At 33.9% G+C, this 19,868-nt stretch overlaps 1 protein-coding gene across 1 annotated transcript in view; it reads left to right on the top strand.

The window, feature by feature from the left end:
- Positions 1-19,868, top strand: part of ENPP3 (ectonucleotide pyrophosphatase/phosphodiesterase 3) — a 118,542-nt gene that overhangs the window by 18,760 nt on the left and 79,914 nt on the right. The window contains exons 3-6 of the mRNA XM_074309819.1: positions 4,398-4,520; positions 7,280-7,405; positions 8,878-8,938; positions 14,698-14,789. Coding sequence (XP_074165920.1) covers positions 4,398-4,520; positions 7,280-7,405; positions 8,878-8,938; positions 14,698-14,789 — 402 coding nt within the window. The remainder of the gene's footprint in view (positions 1-4,397; positions 4,521-7,279; positions 7,406-8,877; positions 8,939-14,697; positions 14,790-19,868) is intronic.

The following is a 19,868-nucleotide window of genomic DNA, read 5'->3' as shown; positions in this document are numbered from 1 at the left end:
CAGGAGCAGGATAGGATTTGAACCTTGGTCCTCTAATCCCCCTCAATCCAGTACCATTTTACACTTTCTGACCTATAAAAGAAAAGCCTATAGTATCTCTGTTTAATTTCTGAGTACATATGAGATTGGGGATATTCAGAATATAGAATGGTTGACTCTGAGTGAAGAGTAGATGATGATAAAAGAATATCTAAATGTCCGAGCCTTCTCCAAGAAGAGAAGAGATAAAGAGAGGGCTTGGATTTGTGATTTCATTCATAGACGGAACTCCTGGTGAGGAAATTACCTTTACTAATGCAGACTAGTATTTTATCTGTAATTTGTAGCCTTCAAATTGCATAGAATATTGAGAGGTTAGATGATGTTCCCACAGTCACATGACCATTATAAAAGACATGGAATTTGAACACAGATCTTTGTGGTCCTAAAACTAGTTCTCCACATACTATGTCATGGACTACCTTTGAACCTTGGAGGGTGAGAATCAGAAATAATTTTAAATTGCACCATATCGTGGCTAGGATTTCAAGTCAAAGAGAAATTCTGCCCAGATATGCAGTGTGGGAAGAGCATAGTGGGATTTATGAAAAACATTTTCACATTAAGTCACATCTACATTTACCAGTAATAGGGATACTAGCAGATGGAAGGATCAGTGACTTGGACAATGTCTGATACCTACATTAATTAATTTGGTTTTATTTTAAAATGTGGCTTTTTTAATTGAAATGCCAAAAAAATAAAATTCTCCAGCTTTCCCTCTCTGTATTGTTTTGATTTTTGCTCCAATAGATAATTTTTCTTTTTTCCAAGGTGAAACTAATTCATAAATCTGCCCTTTTGGATATTTAAAGCAGATATATTTACACATAATATTGATGCAAAGGACAGTTGCATGTTAGATGGCATATTACAACATCATGAAAGTAATAAAGCTTAATTCCTGAGGTCAGTTTCATTTTCCTGTTGTCTTAATGTTAGATTTCTTAACTGCAAACTTTCCAATTTCAATGTTATGAACAGAAATAATAATAAAAAAGGTTAAAGTGATAGTATGACCTTATTTGACTTTAATTTTAACTGGGAAGCATTTAGAGATGTAACTATTTTCCAGTAGAATCCCATTCATTCAATCATGAAGACCTAAGTTTAGAAACATTTCAGGCCAAATCATCCCTCTCCCATATATATATACACATGGAAAGACCAATATATTACAGTTCATTGCTAGGGGGTTGGCATGAGAAATATGCTATATGTATAGCATATATACTATATATATAGTATGCTCTATGTATATATATATATGTATGCTATATATATATATATATATAGTATAGAGAAATATACTATACATATAGTATATGTGTATATATATATGTATATGCTAATAATATAGTAAAAAAAACCTATATGTAATCACAATGATCTTTGTCAAGACTCATTTTTTTTGTTTTTTTGTTTTACTTTCTACAATTGTAAAATGAAGATGTTGGATTAGACTAAGGATTATTAACCTCTTCTGAATTCATAGACCCCTTTGAACAGTCTGGTGAGGTCTATGGACCCATCTCAGAATATTTTTAAATAATTGAAGGAAATGCTAAAAATGTTAGTGAAAGTAAAGATGTATATTTTTTTCTCATCCAAGTTCATAAACTTACTGAAATCTGTTAGTCCAGGAACCTTTAAGAATCTTATTTTAAGAACCTTTAGATAAGATGATCTCATCCTCAATTCTATCATCTCAATACACTGCTTTTACTCTTATATAGACCTCTTAGACTTATATAATTTTCTAATCTGATTACATTTATTTGTGTATGTGCTTCAGTGCACCTTCTAGATTGTAAGAGGGCAAAGGCCATTTCTGATTTATATTCATATTTCTCAGTGCAGCATAGTGTTACTGCAAATAACAAGTAATTAATAAATGTTTATAGAATGATTAAATGAAACTCATTTGAACCTCTGAGTTTCCTCTTATGAATTGCAATTCTTTGATTCATAGTTTCTGTCATTCTAATGCATTTGCATTTAAAGTTGATCTTGTCAAACTAGTTTTAGTATCTGTTGAGAATCCAAGTATTTCTTCATGCCAGCCCAGAATTAAATCTTCAGAAATCACTCATATATTAATTTTAATATATTTACCTAGTTAGAGATTTTTTACTCTTAAAGAAAAATCTGTATTAAACAAGACCTAGTTCTTATGACATCAATTAATGTTTTAGTTAACTCCAGGCTATTGAGATGATATGGATGCTTTGACTTTATGTATTTCAAGGATTTTTTCAATTTAATTTCTTAATTTAAAAAAAATTGATATGTTTCTGTTGGTCAGATCCCATGGACCATAGCATGCTAAAGATGGTAAAGATAACTAGAATGATATACTATTACCTTCTTCAGTGGATGAAGATAGAGTTTAAGTGACTTACCCAAAATCAGATCACTAGTGTCTGAGGTGAATTTGAACTCATCTTCCTGAATTTAGGCCCAATGTTCTATCCACTGAGCCATCTAGGTGTTTCTTTTTTTTTTCCCCCCTCATATCATCTATACTTCCAAATATGTTTCTTCTGCTCAAGTACCTTCTGTGTACTTTATAAAAGTACTTTGTAAAAGGCTTGGACCACATAATTGTAAGATTCCTAAATCTGTTATTCTATGATTCACTTTTTGCATTCAAAAATGAAATGTGGGTTAGATAATAATAATATAATTCAGTGGATTCAGAAATTGTTTTGTCAGTGGACAAAAAATGGCTTCTGCTTAAACAGAATCACAGTTCAAGTGCAAAACCAAATGTTTAGGAAACACTTATTGGGTGAGTAGAGCACAAATGAGGAAATGGTCAGAATTAGTATGGGTCCTTCTGAAGATTGCTTTTTAGGGAGTGATTTACATGGATTTACAACCAAAAGAGAGGTTTTGGGGGCATTTTCAGGGTGTTTTGGGGAAGAAAGTTCCAGATATTGGGCCAAGGAGGGCAGTGCACCTGGAACTTAGATGTTTGTGGTTTGTGAACCAGTTACGTTTGTCTATTTGGGATCAGTACTAATCAGTTTGAGCTGGTCCTGTGGTTGCTGACATAGGTTTTCTAGGTTCACCCAGTAAACACTAAAAAAGGATTACTAGTGTGCCAAACTAGAGTAAAACTCATTTTGTCTTCTGATGGGCTGATTTCCCATTCTAAGATTATTTCAATTCTCCTGGAAGGGAGCTTAACAAATCAATGTGATTAGTAAACATATTATTCATTCCATTGTGACAAAGGTTTGATATGTCTTCCTCCTCCTCCTCTTTCTTCTCCTTCTTCTATATCTATTCTATACAGATTCTATAGCTATTTCCAAAATCATATAGGTGGCCATATTTAAAATTTTTTTGTTACCTCTCTGGATTATCTATACTAGCAGACAATGAAGATATACTTGTAAACTTATCATTAATTGTGCATTGGCTAGCTCATCATATATTTTTCCTATGGTGTTTAAACCATAGAGTGAAGGGCCTTGGGTCCTTCATTGATCGTTTATCTATCTTCTCTGAAAGTTACTGTTATGGGCCCTCATAGATATATTGTTGCTTATTAACTAAAGAGTTAGTACTTTGTGAGTCTATGCCAAATGAATGGGGGGAAAACATGTTAAAAATACTAAGGAAGGAGCAGACCAAGCACTTCCATCAAACTTAAGAAGTGATCTTTTCCTAGAAGTTCATGCATGTAGCCAGGCGGGGGGGAGGGGGGGAAAAGGGGAGGGAGGGGGAGAGACATTACTGTAAAACATAAATAAAGGATCATACTAGAAATGTAATGCCAAGTCCAAGGAACAAGGGAAACTATTAGCCTAGGAGTAATTCTGTGAATTTAGCAAATAGCAGAGTAACATTTAGCTTGATTAAAGGACTTTTAGGAGCCATTTGCTTTTCAAGTCTAAGTTGCTCATGCATAGCTGATGAGTCTCTCCAGATATTATCTGACAAAATCTGGAAAAATATGAATATTTTCCCACTATATGAAAAGCAGTATGAGACATATGGCTATAGAATAAGAATGATGCTGAAACCAGAGAAGATTTTAGTTGTCAACAAAGCTATATTTCTTTTGCCCCCATTCTTGTTGTTCTTTATCTATGAGAATATTCATTCTGCAAATCTATATTGGAAAAATCAGTAGGAAGATAAGATTCACTTAATAGTTTTCTGAGATATTTTTTCTGGACTAGACATGTTAATTGAAACATAATCTGCATCTAGTAGGTTTAAACTGTAGGTTTGTTTTTATTTATTAGGTCAAGGATGCCTCATACCATGAGAGGCCATAGAAAGAAAATAACTTGAAATTCTTTTTGTCCCTGTAATGTGTTACTCTGTTCCTTTTCTTTTTGCAGGGAGTTGCAGAAACAAATGCTTTGAGCAATCCTACAGAGGACTGGAGGGATGCCAGTGTGATAGTGGCTGTAAAGACCGTAAAAACTGCTGCTGGGATTTTGAGGAAACTTGTGTGGAATCAAGTAAGTGTAACAATGTCTGAGTTTGCCCATCACTATCATTCACTTTCTGGAATAATGATTATGTAGAACTTTTTTTCTGGCAGTATGCCAATAGTCCCGCCAATCCACTACTTTCTACCTTTTAGCAATCTAAGACTATCTTCAATAAATATCTCAAGAAGAGACTAGGTGACCCCTTATAGGACTTGTAGAGGGAACTCTTTATTTGCCACAGAATGGACTGACTAGACAGTCTTTTCTAACTTTCTAACTCTTGAGAGATGGGAATGTTTGTTGTGTTTAAGAAATAGCAAGTGGGCTGAAATATTTGTTTCATAGAGTATGTAGCCAGCAATAAAATGTAAAAAGACTAGAAAGGTAGGAAGGGACCAGACTATAAATAGTTTTAAATATCAAACAATAAAGGGTTTTATATTTGATCCTTGAGGTAATAGGGAGGCACTGACTGGGCTTTCTTGAATGGAAGAGAGAGATGGTATATATGTTGTCAGACCTGTACTTTAGGAAAATCACTTTGCCACTGAGTGGAGGATAGACTGCAGTGTTTGTAATATTCCAGACACAAGGGGTCTGCATCAAAAGTACCCTTACTTATATGGTAGATGTTGTGAAGGTGAAAACAGTAAGACAACAAACAACATATTGGATCTATGGAGTGAGTACAAATAAGGCTCCAAGGTTGACACTGAGCTTGGGAGCCAGGGCAACAGTTTAGGAAATTTATAATTAGGTCTTCAAGTGCTGGCTTTGGGAATGGGAAAGCACTGGGGAATGTATGAAGAATATAAAAGATCTCTGAGCTCCCATTAGAAAAGATGATCCAAAGAAGCTCCTTGCATTGCTCTAAACACTAAAGAAAACTACCAAATAGGACTATGCCCATATACTTGAGTATTTTTGTATAGTTCTATAATTGAGTAGCTCTAGCAATGCTTATAGTCTCCTTTGTATACATAATTTTTTTAAAAATGCATTTTCATTTAATAGTAGCTAGCATTAATATACCATACATACTATGTGCCAATCACTATGCCAAGAACTTTAAAAATATCATTTTACTTGATTCTCATGGCAGGCTCACATTGACATGCTGACACTTTGAGTGGTGCAGGTAAAGGGATTCTAAACATGCAGGATAGCCTATGCAAAGACACAGCAGAGAAATAAACTATTGTGTTGGAAAGTTTTTCTGGAACTTGAGTTCAAAGAGTGATTTGAGTATAGAAAGATAGGTAGAAATTAGATTGCAAAGAGCTTTCAGTGGCACACAGGTATATTTATATTTTCTTTGAGGCAAAAGAAAGGTGCTAAAGATTCTTGAGTGGGAAAGTTGTATGTGCTTTAGAAATATCTTTTTTTTTTTTTTTTTCTATTGTATGGAGGATGAATTGAAAAGAAGAGAAACTGGAAATAGGGATATCAATTAGTTTGCTATTTAAATAGTCTGTTTTTAAGGTAATAGACATCTGAACTAGGGTGGGAACTGTGGGAGTAGAGAGAAAGGGCAAGATACACAAGATGTTGTAAAGTAGGAAAAACAGCACTTGGTAATTGGTTAGCTATAAAGAGTAGAGGGAGAGAGTAAACCCGGGTAATAACCTGAAAGAGAGAAGCTAGAGAAAGTCATGGGTTTTGGTGGAACAATAGTGAGTTTGGTACTGAAGTGTCTATATAACCAATTCAGGAGGAGATATCTATCAGGCAGTTGATGAAATGGGACTAATATTTAAGCGAGAGACCACAGGTGAATGGAAAGATCTATGAGTTATCTGCATAGAAATGATCATTAAAGCCATGTTGCTGATGGGATCCCAAGAGAAAGAGTGTTGCAATAGAAGGTGGCCAAGGATGAAGGCTTGTGGTATTCTCATGCAGAGAGATCAGGCTGTGGTTGGTGATCCACCAAAAGTGACTAAAATGGATGCGTTAGACAAAAAAGGGGGAGGAAAATTAGGGAGAATATTTCTAGGAGGTATTGGGTTAAGAATGATAAAGAAGGTTAAATAGAACAGTTCTGAGGTCAGACACTTACATGAATAAAGTCCTGAGAAGTGACTGGGAGATGAAGAAATCCTATTGCTTAGGTCCTGTGGCCTATGATTTTCCTAAATCATTGTAGTTATGACTATGTTACACCACCTCACTCAAAAAATACCAGTTTGGAATGTTTTCCTCCTCACTTCTGCTTCCTGGATGTTGCCAATTTCTTTAAGATTCAGTTCACCTACCACCTTTTATAGAAAATCTTTAAAATCTTTTCTACTGCTTTCTTCTGAGATTATCTTCCAATTGCGCTTTATATTTTGCATGTAACTAGTTATTTGCAAAATACTTTCTTATTGAAATGGGGAGACAATGCTCTTTTTTTTATCCCCAACATCTGGTTCAGAGCTTGATACAGTGTAAGTATTTAATAAATGTTTATTAATTGACTAAGATGGCTAGCCATAAGAAGCCATACTGGAATTGCAAAAATTCTCCAAATTAGTGTTTTTATCCCTACTCTGAGAATAGAGTAATGACTAGAGGATTAGTCAATACTCATAAGCTTGCTCTACAGCAATGTAGACAGTTCATTCATTCCCTGACACCTAAGTTAATGGAGAAAAGTACTGAATTAGTAGTATTAGTAGATAAATAATTTTGTATTATCTTTCATCCTTAATTATTGTAGATAATTAAGTAAGTACATTGAAATAAAAATTCTTATTTTCTCATAGTGAATTTTAACTTACTAAATACTCAATTGAAATTTGCAGCTCAGATATGGACATGCAATAAGTTTCGTTGTGGAGAGACTCGGCTACCTCATAGTCATTGTTCTTGCTCTGATGACTGCTTACAGAAAAAAGACTGTTGTGTTGATTATAACAGTATTTGCAAAGGTGAGTAAAAGAATAAATATAAATCATTTTCTTCTGTGTTATCCTGAAAAAAGATTGACACTCAAGAGGATATCTTGGTTTATTAACAAGCTCTTAATAACAAGGTAATTATATAAAAACTAGGGCATGCTGTGGAAGATTTGAGTACTTACTTGAGATAGAAAGACATTTGGCTTTTCATTTAATTTTTGGAAAAAATGCAATATGTAGAATTGTAACCAAGGTAGGTTAACTAGGACTTTGCTCTATACCACTGAAATTTAAAGGGCATTGATATTACTTAAATTCCTTCAATAATATTGAAATTATTGAATTTAGCAACTAACTAGTAAGAATAACTTGTTAGAATGGGAAGAAATTTCATACCATGATGGCCAAATCCTATTTTTTTTTTTTGACTACAACTGAAATTGTCATAAAAATTTTATTTGAGGCTATGTCTTTGAGGTATCTTGGGATCTCTCCTCTTCCCCTCCAAACCTCATTTGATTTTTAAAAAAAGTGATTTGAGGGTATAATTTATGCTGTTTTATCTTGGAATGTTTAGGGAAGTTTGCTCTGAGCACCAAATTGATAGTTACATATAGTTCTGACAAGGTATATTACACAGGCTCTCTCTTTAGCAGGAAAAGGCAAAGTTTAGAAGTTATTATTAAATTCTCTATTTGATCCCATTCATTTTTTCTCATACCCTTTTGTCCCTCAATATATACTTTAAAAGCCAATAGATTTTTATGGCTACAATTACCTAATACTTTAAAATCAGACATATATGCTAGCTCATTATAGCTGAAATAAAATTAAGTCCTTATCTTTCTTCAGAACTATTTTCCTTTCAACTATTTCTTGATAAAAAGTAGTTATTCAGATAATATGAATGATTTTGCCAAGCCATTATATATTATACAATAAATTGCATGTGGTAAATAACTTAAATTACATTTATTTTCTACGGCAAAATTATCTCCTCCTTTATAGTTGTAATCAGGAGTTCTGAAACATGAAGACTTGTTGGAGGGTGGGAAGTAATGGAAGCACACAAAAGATATTCATCCCTAGTTGGATACCACTATGCTAAGTAATAAGATGGCTCATACCTAAATTCCCTTATGTCATGGCTAATGAGCCTTCACTCCTAAGATCAGAAGTAATGTTATGGAGTAGGGTTTGGGTGGGGATGTGATAGGATAGCAAATGGCTATAAGGAAGAGGAAAAGGTAAACCACAAAAGAGTGGTGGAATTGGAGAGGTTGATTCTGTCTGGCATAGAATGAGCAATATATAGAGTTACAGAGTTGGAAATCCCCGTTTACTCAACAAAAGCTTTAGTTATTAAATTCTCGTTATAACTTTATAGTAAAATACTTTATTCTCAGGAAAGGCTCTAAACAAAATAGTTTATCTTAAAATGAATGTGTTGTTTTAATCTTTTGTTTTTCTGATATCTAAATGTTTTGATCTTATATTTTTAGGAGAAAGCCGCTGGGTAGATGAAGAATGTAATGTTTCTCATGCATCTCAGTGTCCAGAAGGGTAAGATTGATTTGAGTATTTGATTCTCCTTTAGTAGTAGGAAGAAGGAACTGAAACAGAAAGAAATGGGATTATGTAATTTTGTAGATGATAACATTTTAGAATAGATATAAATTAATAATTAATTATAACTAATAAATAACCAATTTTAGAATTAATAGAGTTGTTTGTATTAGGGAAATTTATACTTCTAAATATCCCGTAAGGTAGGTTTAGTATTTAGCACAAAGTATTGACTAAAGTAAAAACAGTTAAATTATAGTGGGCAGATTGATAGATTGATAAATCAAGAAGAATTAGATTTAAGTTTTGCCTTAGATAATTACTAGCTGGGTCATCCTCATCAAATTACTTCACTTCTCTTGGCCTTAGTTATTAATGTATAAAATAGGTGACTTGAACCACTCAGCTAAAAATTCATAATTCTATGTATATCTGCTTATTAACCTAAGAATCTTGTTGCTATTATATCTCTTATAAAAGTAGAAGTTTTTGAAAAAAGTTTCATCTGAGTTTCCAAATAATAGCTTAGTGAGAATTTAAACCCTTGCTTATATAGACAATTACTTTGGTCACTGACTCATTTTTCACTGTAAATGGGAACCAGGAGCCAGCTTATACTTCCACTAGGTATTACTAGACAGATTATGACAATTTTAATCTCATGATTCAATTTGTTGAGAAACCCTATCTGTGATTATAATTCAACCTGTAATTTTTTGGGGGAGGGTAGAAAGCTAGTGTTATAAACTTGTCAAAACAAAGAATTTAAAAATATGTAATTTTTCTGTGCGAAATTTCATGCTTTTCTTTTTTAACTCTAAAGACTAAAAAAAAAAAAAAATTAGATTTGGTTTTGATCAACCAGACATGTTTTATCGCTAAAAAGAGATGCTTTCAAAAATCATAAACAATTGAAGAATTGGGAAACTTTTGTGAAAATTTTCTCTTATTTTGATGTAGTTATGTTCAAAGATAAGTAAAATAATCAAATAATGATCCAAGTTGGCAGTAAGAAAGTTTTTTCTTCACTATACTCTTTCTTTCTTCTTGTCTCCTCACTCTCAAAAAACATTAGTTCTGTCAAGCTGCAAAAGGTTGCTTAAGGCAGGAGGAAAAAGGCTAACATATTACCAGACAACATTAACATAAAGATAATGAACATCAGCCACAATTTCTTTTAATTGATTAATGACTCCAAGACTAGAGTCTACTTCTGAATTACTTATTTATTCTTTTCTTTACTTTTTTTAAGCATTCAGAAATTATTGACAACATTACTATTAAAATCTAAGTGTGGAGAGGATTTCGATAGACGTGGACCAAAGGATTTCATATTTTCATTTGGATTTATGGATATTAGAGTAATAGTATTTTTTTTTTTTTTAAAGATTGACAGCAGCAGCAGAAGTAGAACCAAATTTATGAAGATTTTGATCCTTGTATTCACTGTTATTCACTTTCAGCGTCTAACACAGTGGTCCTCAAACTTTTTAAATAGGGGGGACAGTTCACTATCCCTCAGACTATTGGAATGTCTCATACTCTGTCTCCACTGCCTCAGCCCAGTGCCAGAAGTGTGCGTTGCTAATGCAAGTTTAGGTCGAATGTCACTTCCAGTCTGATTTTGCCATAACCCGGAGGGCCGCATAAACGTCCTCAGAGGGCTGCAAATGGCCCACAGGTCATAGTTTGAGGACCTCTGGTCTAACACCTTGTATTGTCAGATTCGTAACTAGGCACAGGGGAGTTTAACAACTTGGGGAATTTGGGGGATAGCTATAAACCACAGAGACAAGACTATAGATTTCCTTAGTGAAAGGCTGGAGAGACCACACTTTAAAGGGGCAAAAGACTGAGAAATTCAATATCTAATTGTGTGAATCTTTTATCAATCAATCAACAAATGTTTAGTTAGCACCTATTATATCCAGTCACTATACTAGGCCTTGATATTACAAATACAATGAATGAAACAACACTTACAGAAAGAAACACTTACAAGAGAAGAAAAATTGGAACTCAAAATCTTATAAAAGTGAATTTTGAAAACTATTTTTACATGTAATTGGAAAAAATAGAATACTATTAAATAAAAAAAAAAGAAGAAGAAAATAAAAGAAAATGTATATTACCATTGTGAAAGTTGGTTGGTCAATTACTGTCAGCAAAAATTGGGAGAAAAAAAGAAACAATCCTTACATGCAAAGAGCTTATATTTTAATAAGGAAAATAACAAGGACAAAAAAAGATAAATATAAAGTAAAGTACATTCTAGTTTGAGAGGAGGACACAAGCAATTGAGAGGATCAGAAAAGACTTTATATAGAAGGTCACTAAAATAATCTAGATGAGAGATAATGAGCCTAAATTAAAACGGTTATCTGGCAAACAAAAAGTGTCAGGTATGAGAGATAATATGGAGGTAGAAATTAAATTGTAATTGGATGTATGGGGTGGAGCAAAGAGAAGAATAAAGGATATCACTAACTTATGAACTAAGACTGGTGGTACTGTGGACAAAAATAGAAATGTTTGGAAGATAAGTGGGTTTAGAGGGAAAGATAATGACAAGTTTTGGACATAATGAGTTTGAAAATATTTTAATATCCAATTTGAAAGAACCAACAGGTAATTGATGTAGAATTGAAAGTGAGGGAAGAGATTGGGGCTGGAAGTAGAAATCTGAGAATCATTGGTATTGAGATAATTAAGTCCAGAGGAGATGATGAGGTTACTGAGAATATATAGAGAAAAGATTAGGGATCCTAGGGTATTGCCTTATGGAATATTCACATTTAGAGAATGATCACCCAGTAAAAGAGACTGAGAAAGAGTGAAGAGAAACAAGGAGAGAATAGTGTCTTAAAAGTTCAAATAAGGGGCAGCTAGGTGGCACAGTGGATAGAGCACCAGCCTTGAATTCAGGAGGACCCAAGTTCAAATCTGGTCTCAGACACTTAACACTTCCTAGCTATGTGACTCTGGACAAGTCACTTAACCCCAGCCTCAGGAAAAAAAAAAAAAAAAAAAAAAAGAAAAAGTTAAGATAAAAAAATAAATTCAGGATGAGAGTTTGATCTCTGAAGATTTTTCTAAAGATGAACATATACATGTTTGAAGGCTGCAGTGGAAGTCATTTAAATAAAAGATCAAGAGTGGGGAGATGGTTAGAATTGCAACCTTATGGAGAAGATGAGGAAATAGGATCAAGGAATAGATAGAGGGGTTTGCCTCAGTAAAAAGTTGCCTCTTTGTCAGAGACAATGAATATATGAATTATTTTTCCATTAAAGGCCTACTTGAATGCTTCACTATAATGTGGAAATGACTTTGAATTCTCAAAGGCTATGTCAATAGAGCACAAACTTTGACAACTTGTTGTTCAGTTATTTCACAGTCTTTATGACCTCATTTAAGTTTTATTGGCAAAGATACTGGAGTGGTTTGTTATTTCCTTCTTCAGCTTACTACAGATAAGGAAATTGAGGCAATTAGGGTTAAATGACTTGCTCAGAGTCACACAGTCTAATTTGAACGCACAGAGGAGTCTTCTTGACTCCAGAACCAGGGCTCTATCCATTTCACACCTAGAGACCCTTTTCTCAGCTGGTATGGCTTCAGATGGGGTGCAGGAATAGATTTCATGTCTGTGGGCCGTAGCAATTCATGAAGGCTATCTAATATAAAACAGAAGTATTTCAATTCATTTTGACTGAGAATACCCATCTCTCTAAATCTATGATTAAATGTCAATATTACTTTTGTGGAGAAATTCAGTTGCTGTAAAACAGAACTAATTCACTAATCTGGTGTTTTAGATTCTTAGAATTGGAACAAAATGAGACACTCATAGAAACATCTAATAGTTAGAAAAATAGGTCTGCTTATCCAGCATGGAAAGAATACTTAGCAACATAACACATTGATTCATTTGTGCTCAGTTTTTCTTTTTCTGTGTTGGTGATGCTAAAACATCAGGCAGACCTGGGAGGGAGAAACTCTTAGCTCCTAGTTAACTGGCTTTTGTAGTTCCCAGGAAGATACATCAAAAGACCACACTTTTTTTTTTTTTTTTCCTCTGACTCAATTATTTTTAAGCTTTGGGCTAAACATTTCTTTAAGCACATACCTTAAACCCAAATCAATCCGCCTCTCATTGATTAGCCAATAACAGGACCCAGACCAAGTTTGTTATTTCTTGTTTGGGCCCAGGTTGACCTGGATTAAATGTAAATAGCAATTGTTTCTGTTCTGGATAGGATTTAGTCTAGAGATTCTGAAAGGTGAGGAAAGAAGAGATGAGAATGATATGTATTTTTGTGTTGTATAATTCATGTTTTGTAGAATGTAACTAGAAAAGATGTTTTTGCAGAAGTGTGAAAAACACTATACACACCAGAGACTCACCTAGTTCATCAATGTATATTTTTGACCCACAAGAAGATTTAATTCCAGTTTACTTAGCACTTACATTAATCATATTATTGGCGCAGTGAACTACTCAATCTGGATGTTTTTGATTTTGTTTTTTTTTTACACAGGAAAAAGCTTTCTGTTAGAATTTAATAACTTGTAGAAGTTAGCACTAACAACAACAACAAAAAAAGAGCAGGGTAATATAATGAAATTATATGGTTTTTGAATCTCAAGTTTTGTGTTCAAATCTAAGCTCTTAAATCTACTGTTAATGTGAATTTGTGCAAGCCAATTAAACTTTCTCTAAAAGTCAATTTCTCCACCTTGCAAAGAAGAAATTAAAGTCGATGGCTTCTAAAGGTCCTTTTCAGCTCTAAATCTATGAATTAGTATATTGACCATTGTCCTGACCTGTTTTGCCTCTGATTAGGAAGTGGGAGTGGGAGTGGGGAGAAGGAAACCACTTGATATAATTCCAGAGGTTAAACATGTCTGAGAGTTTCCATTAGAAGCTTATGAAGCAATAAAAACTGCAAAGGCAGAGAGGAAGTGTGTCTAGGAGGCAGGTTTGTCAGTTCACACTCATGAACAGAAACAGCTTTAGCAGGAGAAAGGATACCACAGAGACTGGTCATTCTTAAGTGAAAAGTCAGTCAGTCAAGTAATTTTTAGGCACCTATTATGTGCCAGCTACTGTGCTAAGTGCTGGGGATACAAAAAAGAGCAAAAGACCTTCCCCATTCTCAAAAAGCTTACATTCTAATAGGGAAGACAAATGAACAGATATATACTAACAAGCTCTATACAGGATAAATAGGTAATAATTAAAAGAAAAAAGGCACTAGAGAGTTAGGAAAGGCTTCCTGTAGAGTACAGGCACTAGAGTTTTGTCACATATAGGGGTTAGAATGGGGCATAAATAGGTTCTACTTCCTTTGATCCTAAGTCAAATCCTTTTGGATTAGGCATAGACAGGCCTGATATAACACTGAGACAGGGGTGAAGGTGGTACCACTGATTTGTGATAAGGAGTCTGAAGATCATGAGTTCAATAGGAAGCTCTAAAGTGATAGAAAAGGAAGGCCATAGTGAAGGGGCTGGGCTGAGAACTGTTATGTTGGAGGTCTAAGCCGGTCAAAGATCACTACATACTCACCGCTTAAAAGGGAGATAGGGATATTAAAAAAAACCTTGCTCATATCCTGCAATTCATTCTCCTTCCTAAACCTATTTTGATTATTTAAACATTTCCTAATCTAGAGATTGATAAGTTGGGAGGGTACTTTCATTTTTACAATTATGACTAATGACTTTATTTTTTGTACATATTTTACTTTTAGACTGCCGCCTGTGATTTTGTTATCCATGGATGGTTTTAGAGCTGAGTATTTACATACATGGAGCACACTTATGCCCAATATCAACAAACTGAGTAAGTCTCCCTCAAAGGATAAAGTTATATCTACTAAAGGAAGGAATTGCTATGCCAGCCTCATCTTTGACTCTTAGATTTGATGATTGGTTTATTGTAAAGTATGATTTATCCATGGCACACACATTCCCATATTTGTTTTGGTTATTCCTTTCTCCATTACTTGTTTACACAGAACTTAACACAACTGAAAGTAGCTTTACTTGTTAGGGACAAATCATAGGTTTGTATTTTTTTCTTTGAAAAAGATGTATGATCTCACTTCTATATTCTCTCTTATGTGTGGACAGGTAAGAACTCCTAAGTATACCTTTCCACACGTGTGCAAGTGATCTTCAGTAAGGCAGTGTTAGAAGGCAGAGTTTTTCAGAGATTCTTATAGTAAGTAGGCAGATAATGATATAATGACATACAACATTTAAAAAAAAAAAAAAAAAAGGAAGCCTATTGAGTTGGAGTTTCCAAGAATCAGAACATATTTTAAAATTGTGTTATCCATAATTTATAGTCATTCAAAATATTTTATAAGTATGAACTTCAGAATGTTGAATATAAGTTCAGGAGAAATATCATTTTCATAATTTAACTCACTTTTTAATTTACTTCAATAAATTTCAAACTAATCTTGCTGTTATTATTTACAGTGTTCTCTTGGTTCTGCTCTCTTCACTTAGCATAAGTTCGTGTAAGTTTTTCCAGGCTTTTGAATTTGAATAGCTATTACTATCATCCCCATTTTATAAATGAAAAGCTTAAATCTCATACAGATTAAATAGCTGGCTTTTCGGAATGACCTCAAGACCTTCCAATCTAAACCAAAGATTTTTTTTTAATTTAATATTTTCTCCAGTTACATTCAAAACAATTTTTTATATTTGTTTCTAAATATATTGTTTCTAAAATTTTGAATTCTAGATTCTCTCTCTTATAACCCACCAAGATTATAAGATGATCAACTGGGGGGACTTGGTTTTTCTCAACAATGCGGTTACTTAACGACAATTCCAATAGACTTGCGATGGAAACTCATTTAATAACTTGTAGAAGTTAGCACTAACAACAACAACAACAAAAGAGCAGGATATTATAATGAAATTATGGTTTTTGAATCTCAAGTTTTAGGTTCAAATCTAAGCTCTTAAATCTACTGTTAATGTGAATTTGTGCAAACCAATTAATCTTTCTCTACAGTCAATTTCTCTACCTTGTAATTCTCTGTATCCAGAGAGAAAACTGAAAACTGAATATAGATAAAAGAATAGTATTTTCACTTTTTGTTTGTTTATTTTTTCTTTTGCATGGTTTTTTCTTCTTGGCCTGCTTTTTTCTTATACCACATGACATCAAGTCAAGCACTTGACTTGAAAATGTAAATGTGAGTTTTCTTTTTTGTTTTTATTCTTTTCACTGATGAGAGAAAATGCCATTTGGGGAAAACAGAAAAAATAAGGCATTGATAGATATTCTTTTAAGTAACATCTCACAAATTAATGAAAGGATAGAGAAAGGAACTATAAAATATACAAATCAAAATATAATATTAATTTTCTCTAGTTGCAAAACATTAATTTCATGATAACATCAGCATGATCATATCCTGAAAAAAAGCAAATTGTTTGCTTTTTATCTTTTCACTGTTGGAAAATTTCTAATGTAGCTATGTAAACTTAAATCCAATATTTTGTGTTTTGCTGCTGGAGAGGAAATAACTTTCAATATGTACTCTCCCAAAGATAATGATCTTTAGAGCAAGGTTAGTACAGACCAAGCATTGATCAAAGAAATAAAGGTACAGCTAATGTCCTTCCAAAAATAAATGAGTAAGAAATCAGTTTTCCACATGGAAACTATTCAAAAAAATAAGTCAATGGTGTCCAAGGTTGTAAAGTATGACAACTCCTGTTCCTTAGGGAGAAAATACTTCCGTGGGTCTTATCTCTTTTAATACTATATAATAATATTACTATTCTTTGATTGTGAAAAGGTACAATGACAAAAAAAGTTGATAACAGTTTAATAGATGAGGATTATAGCTGTGATTTCACTGGTATAATCAAGTCAAGTCAATAAAAACTTATTGGTCTTCTATGTGCCAGGTATTATGCTAATCACTGGGAATACAGAGAAAGACAAAAGCCAATTGCTATTTTTATGGAATTCATAGTTTTTTTTTTTATATATATATATATTTTTAAATTATATATATATTTTATAATATTATCCCTTGTATTCATTTTTCCAAATTATCCCCCCCTCCTTCTACTCCCTCCCCCCCATGACAGGCAATCACATACATTTTACATGTGTTACAATATAACCTAGATACAATACATGTGTGTAAATACCATTTTCTTGTTGCACAATAAGCATTAGATGGAATTCATAGTTTTAATGGGAGAGATTTACATGGTGTGAGTAACTTTATACAAAAAATGTATAGAAGATATTGGAGATACTCACTAGAGGGAGAGAATGAAAATGAAAGGGAATTGGGAAAATTTTCTCTTACAGAGTGGTATTTTAGTCAAGACTTGAAGGAAGTCAGGAAATCCAGGAGGTGGAGATAAATAGAGAATTTTAGGTGTGGGGGAAGCCATTGAAAATGAGTCAAAAGTTGGAACAGAAAGTGCAGTCAATGGATCAAAGAACATATAGTGAGGGAAAAAAATATAAAAGGTTGGAAATGTAGGAAGAAACCAGGTTATAAAGAGCTTTGAATGCCAAAAGATTTTATAATTGATTTTTGCAGGAGATAGACAAACATTGGAATCTATTAGATAGGAGAGCAGAATGATCAGACTTGGCACTTTAGGAAGATCAATTTGATAGCTGATTGGAGGATGGATAGAAGTGGAGAGAAACATGAAGTAAGGTTCAATATCCAGAAGAATATTGAAATAGATTGGGTTTCAAAGATTCCAACATTAGGGATAAAAATTCATTATTCGGAAAAAACTGTTGGGAAAACTGGAAATTAGTATGGCAGAAATTAGATATGGATCCACACTTAACACCATATACCAAGATAAGATCAAAATGGGTCCATGATTTAGGCATAAAGAGGGAGATAATAAATAGATTAGAGGAACAGAGGATAATCTACCTCTCAGACTTGTGGAGGAGGAAGGAATTTATGACCAGAGGAGAACTAGAGATCATTATTGATCACAAAATAGAAGATTTTGATTACATCAAACTAAAAAGTTTCTGTACAAATAATACTAATGCAAACAAGATTAGAAGGGAAGTAACAAATTGGGAAAATATTTTTAAAAACAAAGGTTCTGACAAAGGTCTCATTTCCAAAATATATAGAGAACTGACCATAATTTATAAGAAACCAAACCATTCTCCAATTGATAAATGGTCAAAGGATATGAACAGACAATTCTCAGAGGAAGAAATTGAAACTATATCCACTCACATGAAAGAGTGTTCCAAATCACTACTGATCAGAGAAATGCAAATTAAGACCACTCTGAGATACCACTACACACCTGTCAGATTGGCTAAGATGACAGGAACAAATAATGACAAATGTTGGAGGGGATGTGGGGAAATTGGGACACTAATACATTGCTGGTGGAGTTGTGAAAGAATCCAGCCATTCTGGAGAGCAATCTGGAATTATGCCCAAAAAGTTATCAAACTGTGCATACCCTTTGACCCAGCAGCGCTACTACTGGGATTATATCCCAAAGAAATACTAAAGAGCGGAAAGAGACATATATGTGCCAAAATGTTTGTGGCAGCTCTTTTTGTTGTAGCTAGAAACTGGAAGATGAATGGATGTCCATCAGTTGGAGAATGGTTGGGTAAATTGTGGTATATGAAAGTTATGGAATATTATTGCTCAGTAAGAAATGACCAGCAGGAGGAATACAGAGAGGGTTGGAGAGACTTAAATCAACTGATGCTGAGTGAAATGAGCAGAACCAGAAGATCACTGTATACTTCAACAACGATACTGTATGAGGATGTATTCTGATGGAAGTGGAAATCTTCAACATAAAGAAGATCCAACTCACTTCCAGTTGATCAATGATGGACAGAGGTAGATACACCCAGAGAAGAAACACTGGGAGGGGAATGTAAATTGTTAGCACTAATATCTGTCTGCCCAGGTTGCATGTACCTTCGGATTCTAATGTTTATTGTGCAACAAGAAAATGATATTCACACACATGTATTGTACTTAGACTATATTGTAACACATGTAAAATGTATGGTATTGCCTGTCGTCGGGGGGAGGGAGTAAGGGAGGGGGGGTAATTTGGAAAAATGAATACAAGGGATAATATTATAAAATATATATATATATATATATATATATAAAATAAAAAAAAAAAAAAAAAAAAAAAAGAAATAGATTGGGTTTGAGCTTATGAGGGCCTACACAAGGGTGATGACAGAGGAAAAAAGGGAGTAAATGTAGGAGCACACATTTAATTGTTTGTTATGGGCCAGAATTTGAAACAAGGTGCTAAGTCACTGATAGAGACAATGCTTATATACTTAGTTAACACCTTTAAAGGAATTCATACCTTTAAAGGAGTTCACCCCTTTAGAGAGTATATATAGAGAAAAGATTCACAAGTTGGGCAGAAATAAGAAGCTCTCAGGGCCAGAGCGACAAGCCCACAGAAACCCACAAGCCCACTCTCTGGAAGGAGGAATCAAGATTCATTCCAGATTCCACCTTTGTGCTGGCTGGAGACATTCAAAGAGAACTCTTGGAACCAAGGAGAGATAGGCCTCTAAGAAAACTAACTGGGCCCCAGGAAAGATTCAAGACTTTGAAGGAGAAAATAAAGTATTTAGACTTTAACTCCTGGCTGCATTTGAGGTGATTATTGGACAGAACTGAAATGAAGGCTGCCTCCAGAAGCTCCCCAAGAAAACTGCTCCCAAATAATGATCACACTTTAGAGAAGAGTACATTATATTTTTGTGCCCAAATGTAGGACAGACAAGATCCTGATTTCAGTGGAATAACTTCCCTATGTCCAAAATGCCACAAGGGCTTCCACTGGGCCTCATAATGTAGATTGACCCAGGGAAATGAGATGTGGGGCCCAG

Source organism: Sminthopsis crassicaudata, chromosome 4, assembly GCF_048593235.1.
Source record: "Sminthopsis crassicaudata isolate SCR6 chromosome 4, ASM4859323v1, whole genome shotgun sequence".
Classification (NCBI taxonomy): Eukaryota; Metazoa; Chordata; class Mammalia; order Dasyuromorphia; family Dasyuridae; genus Sminthopsis; species Sminthopsis crassicaudata.
Note: the sequence above shows the minus strand (reverse complement) of the source record. Positions and strands in the feature narration are given on the sequence as shown.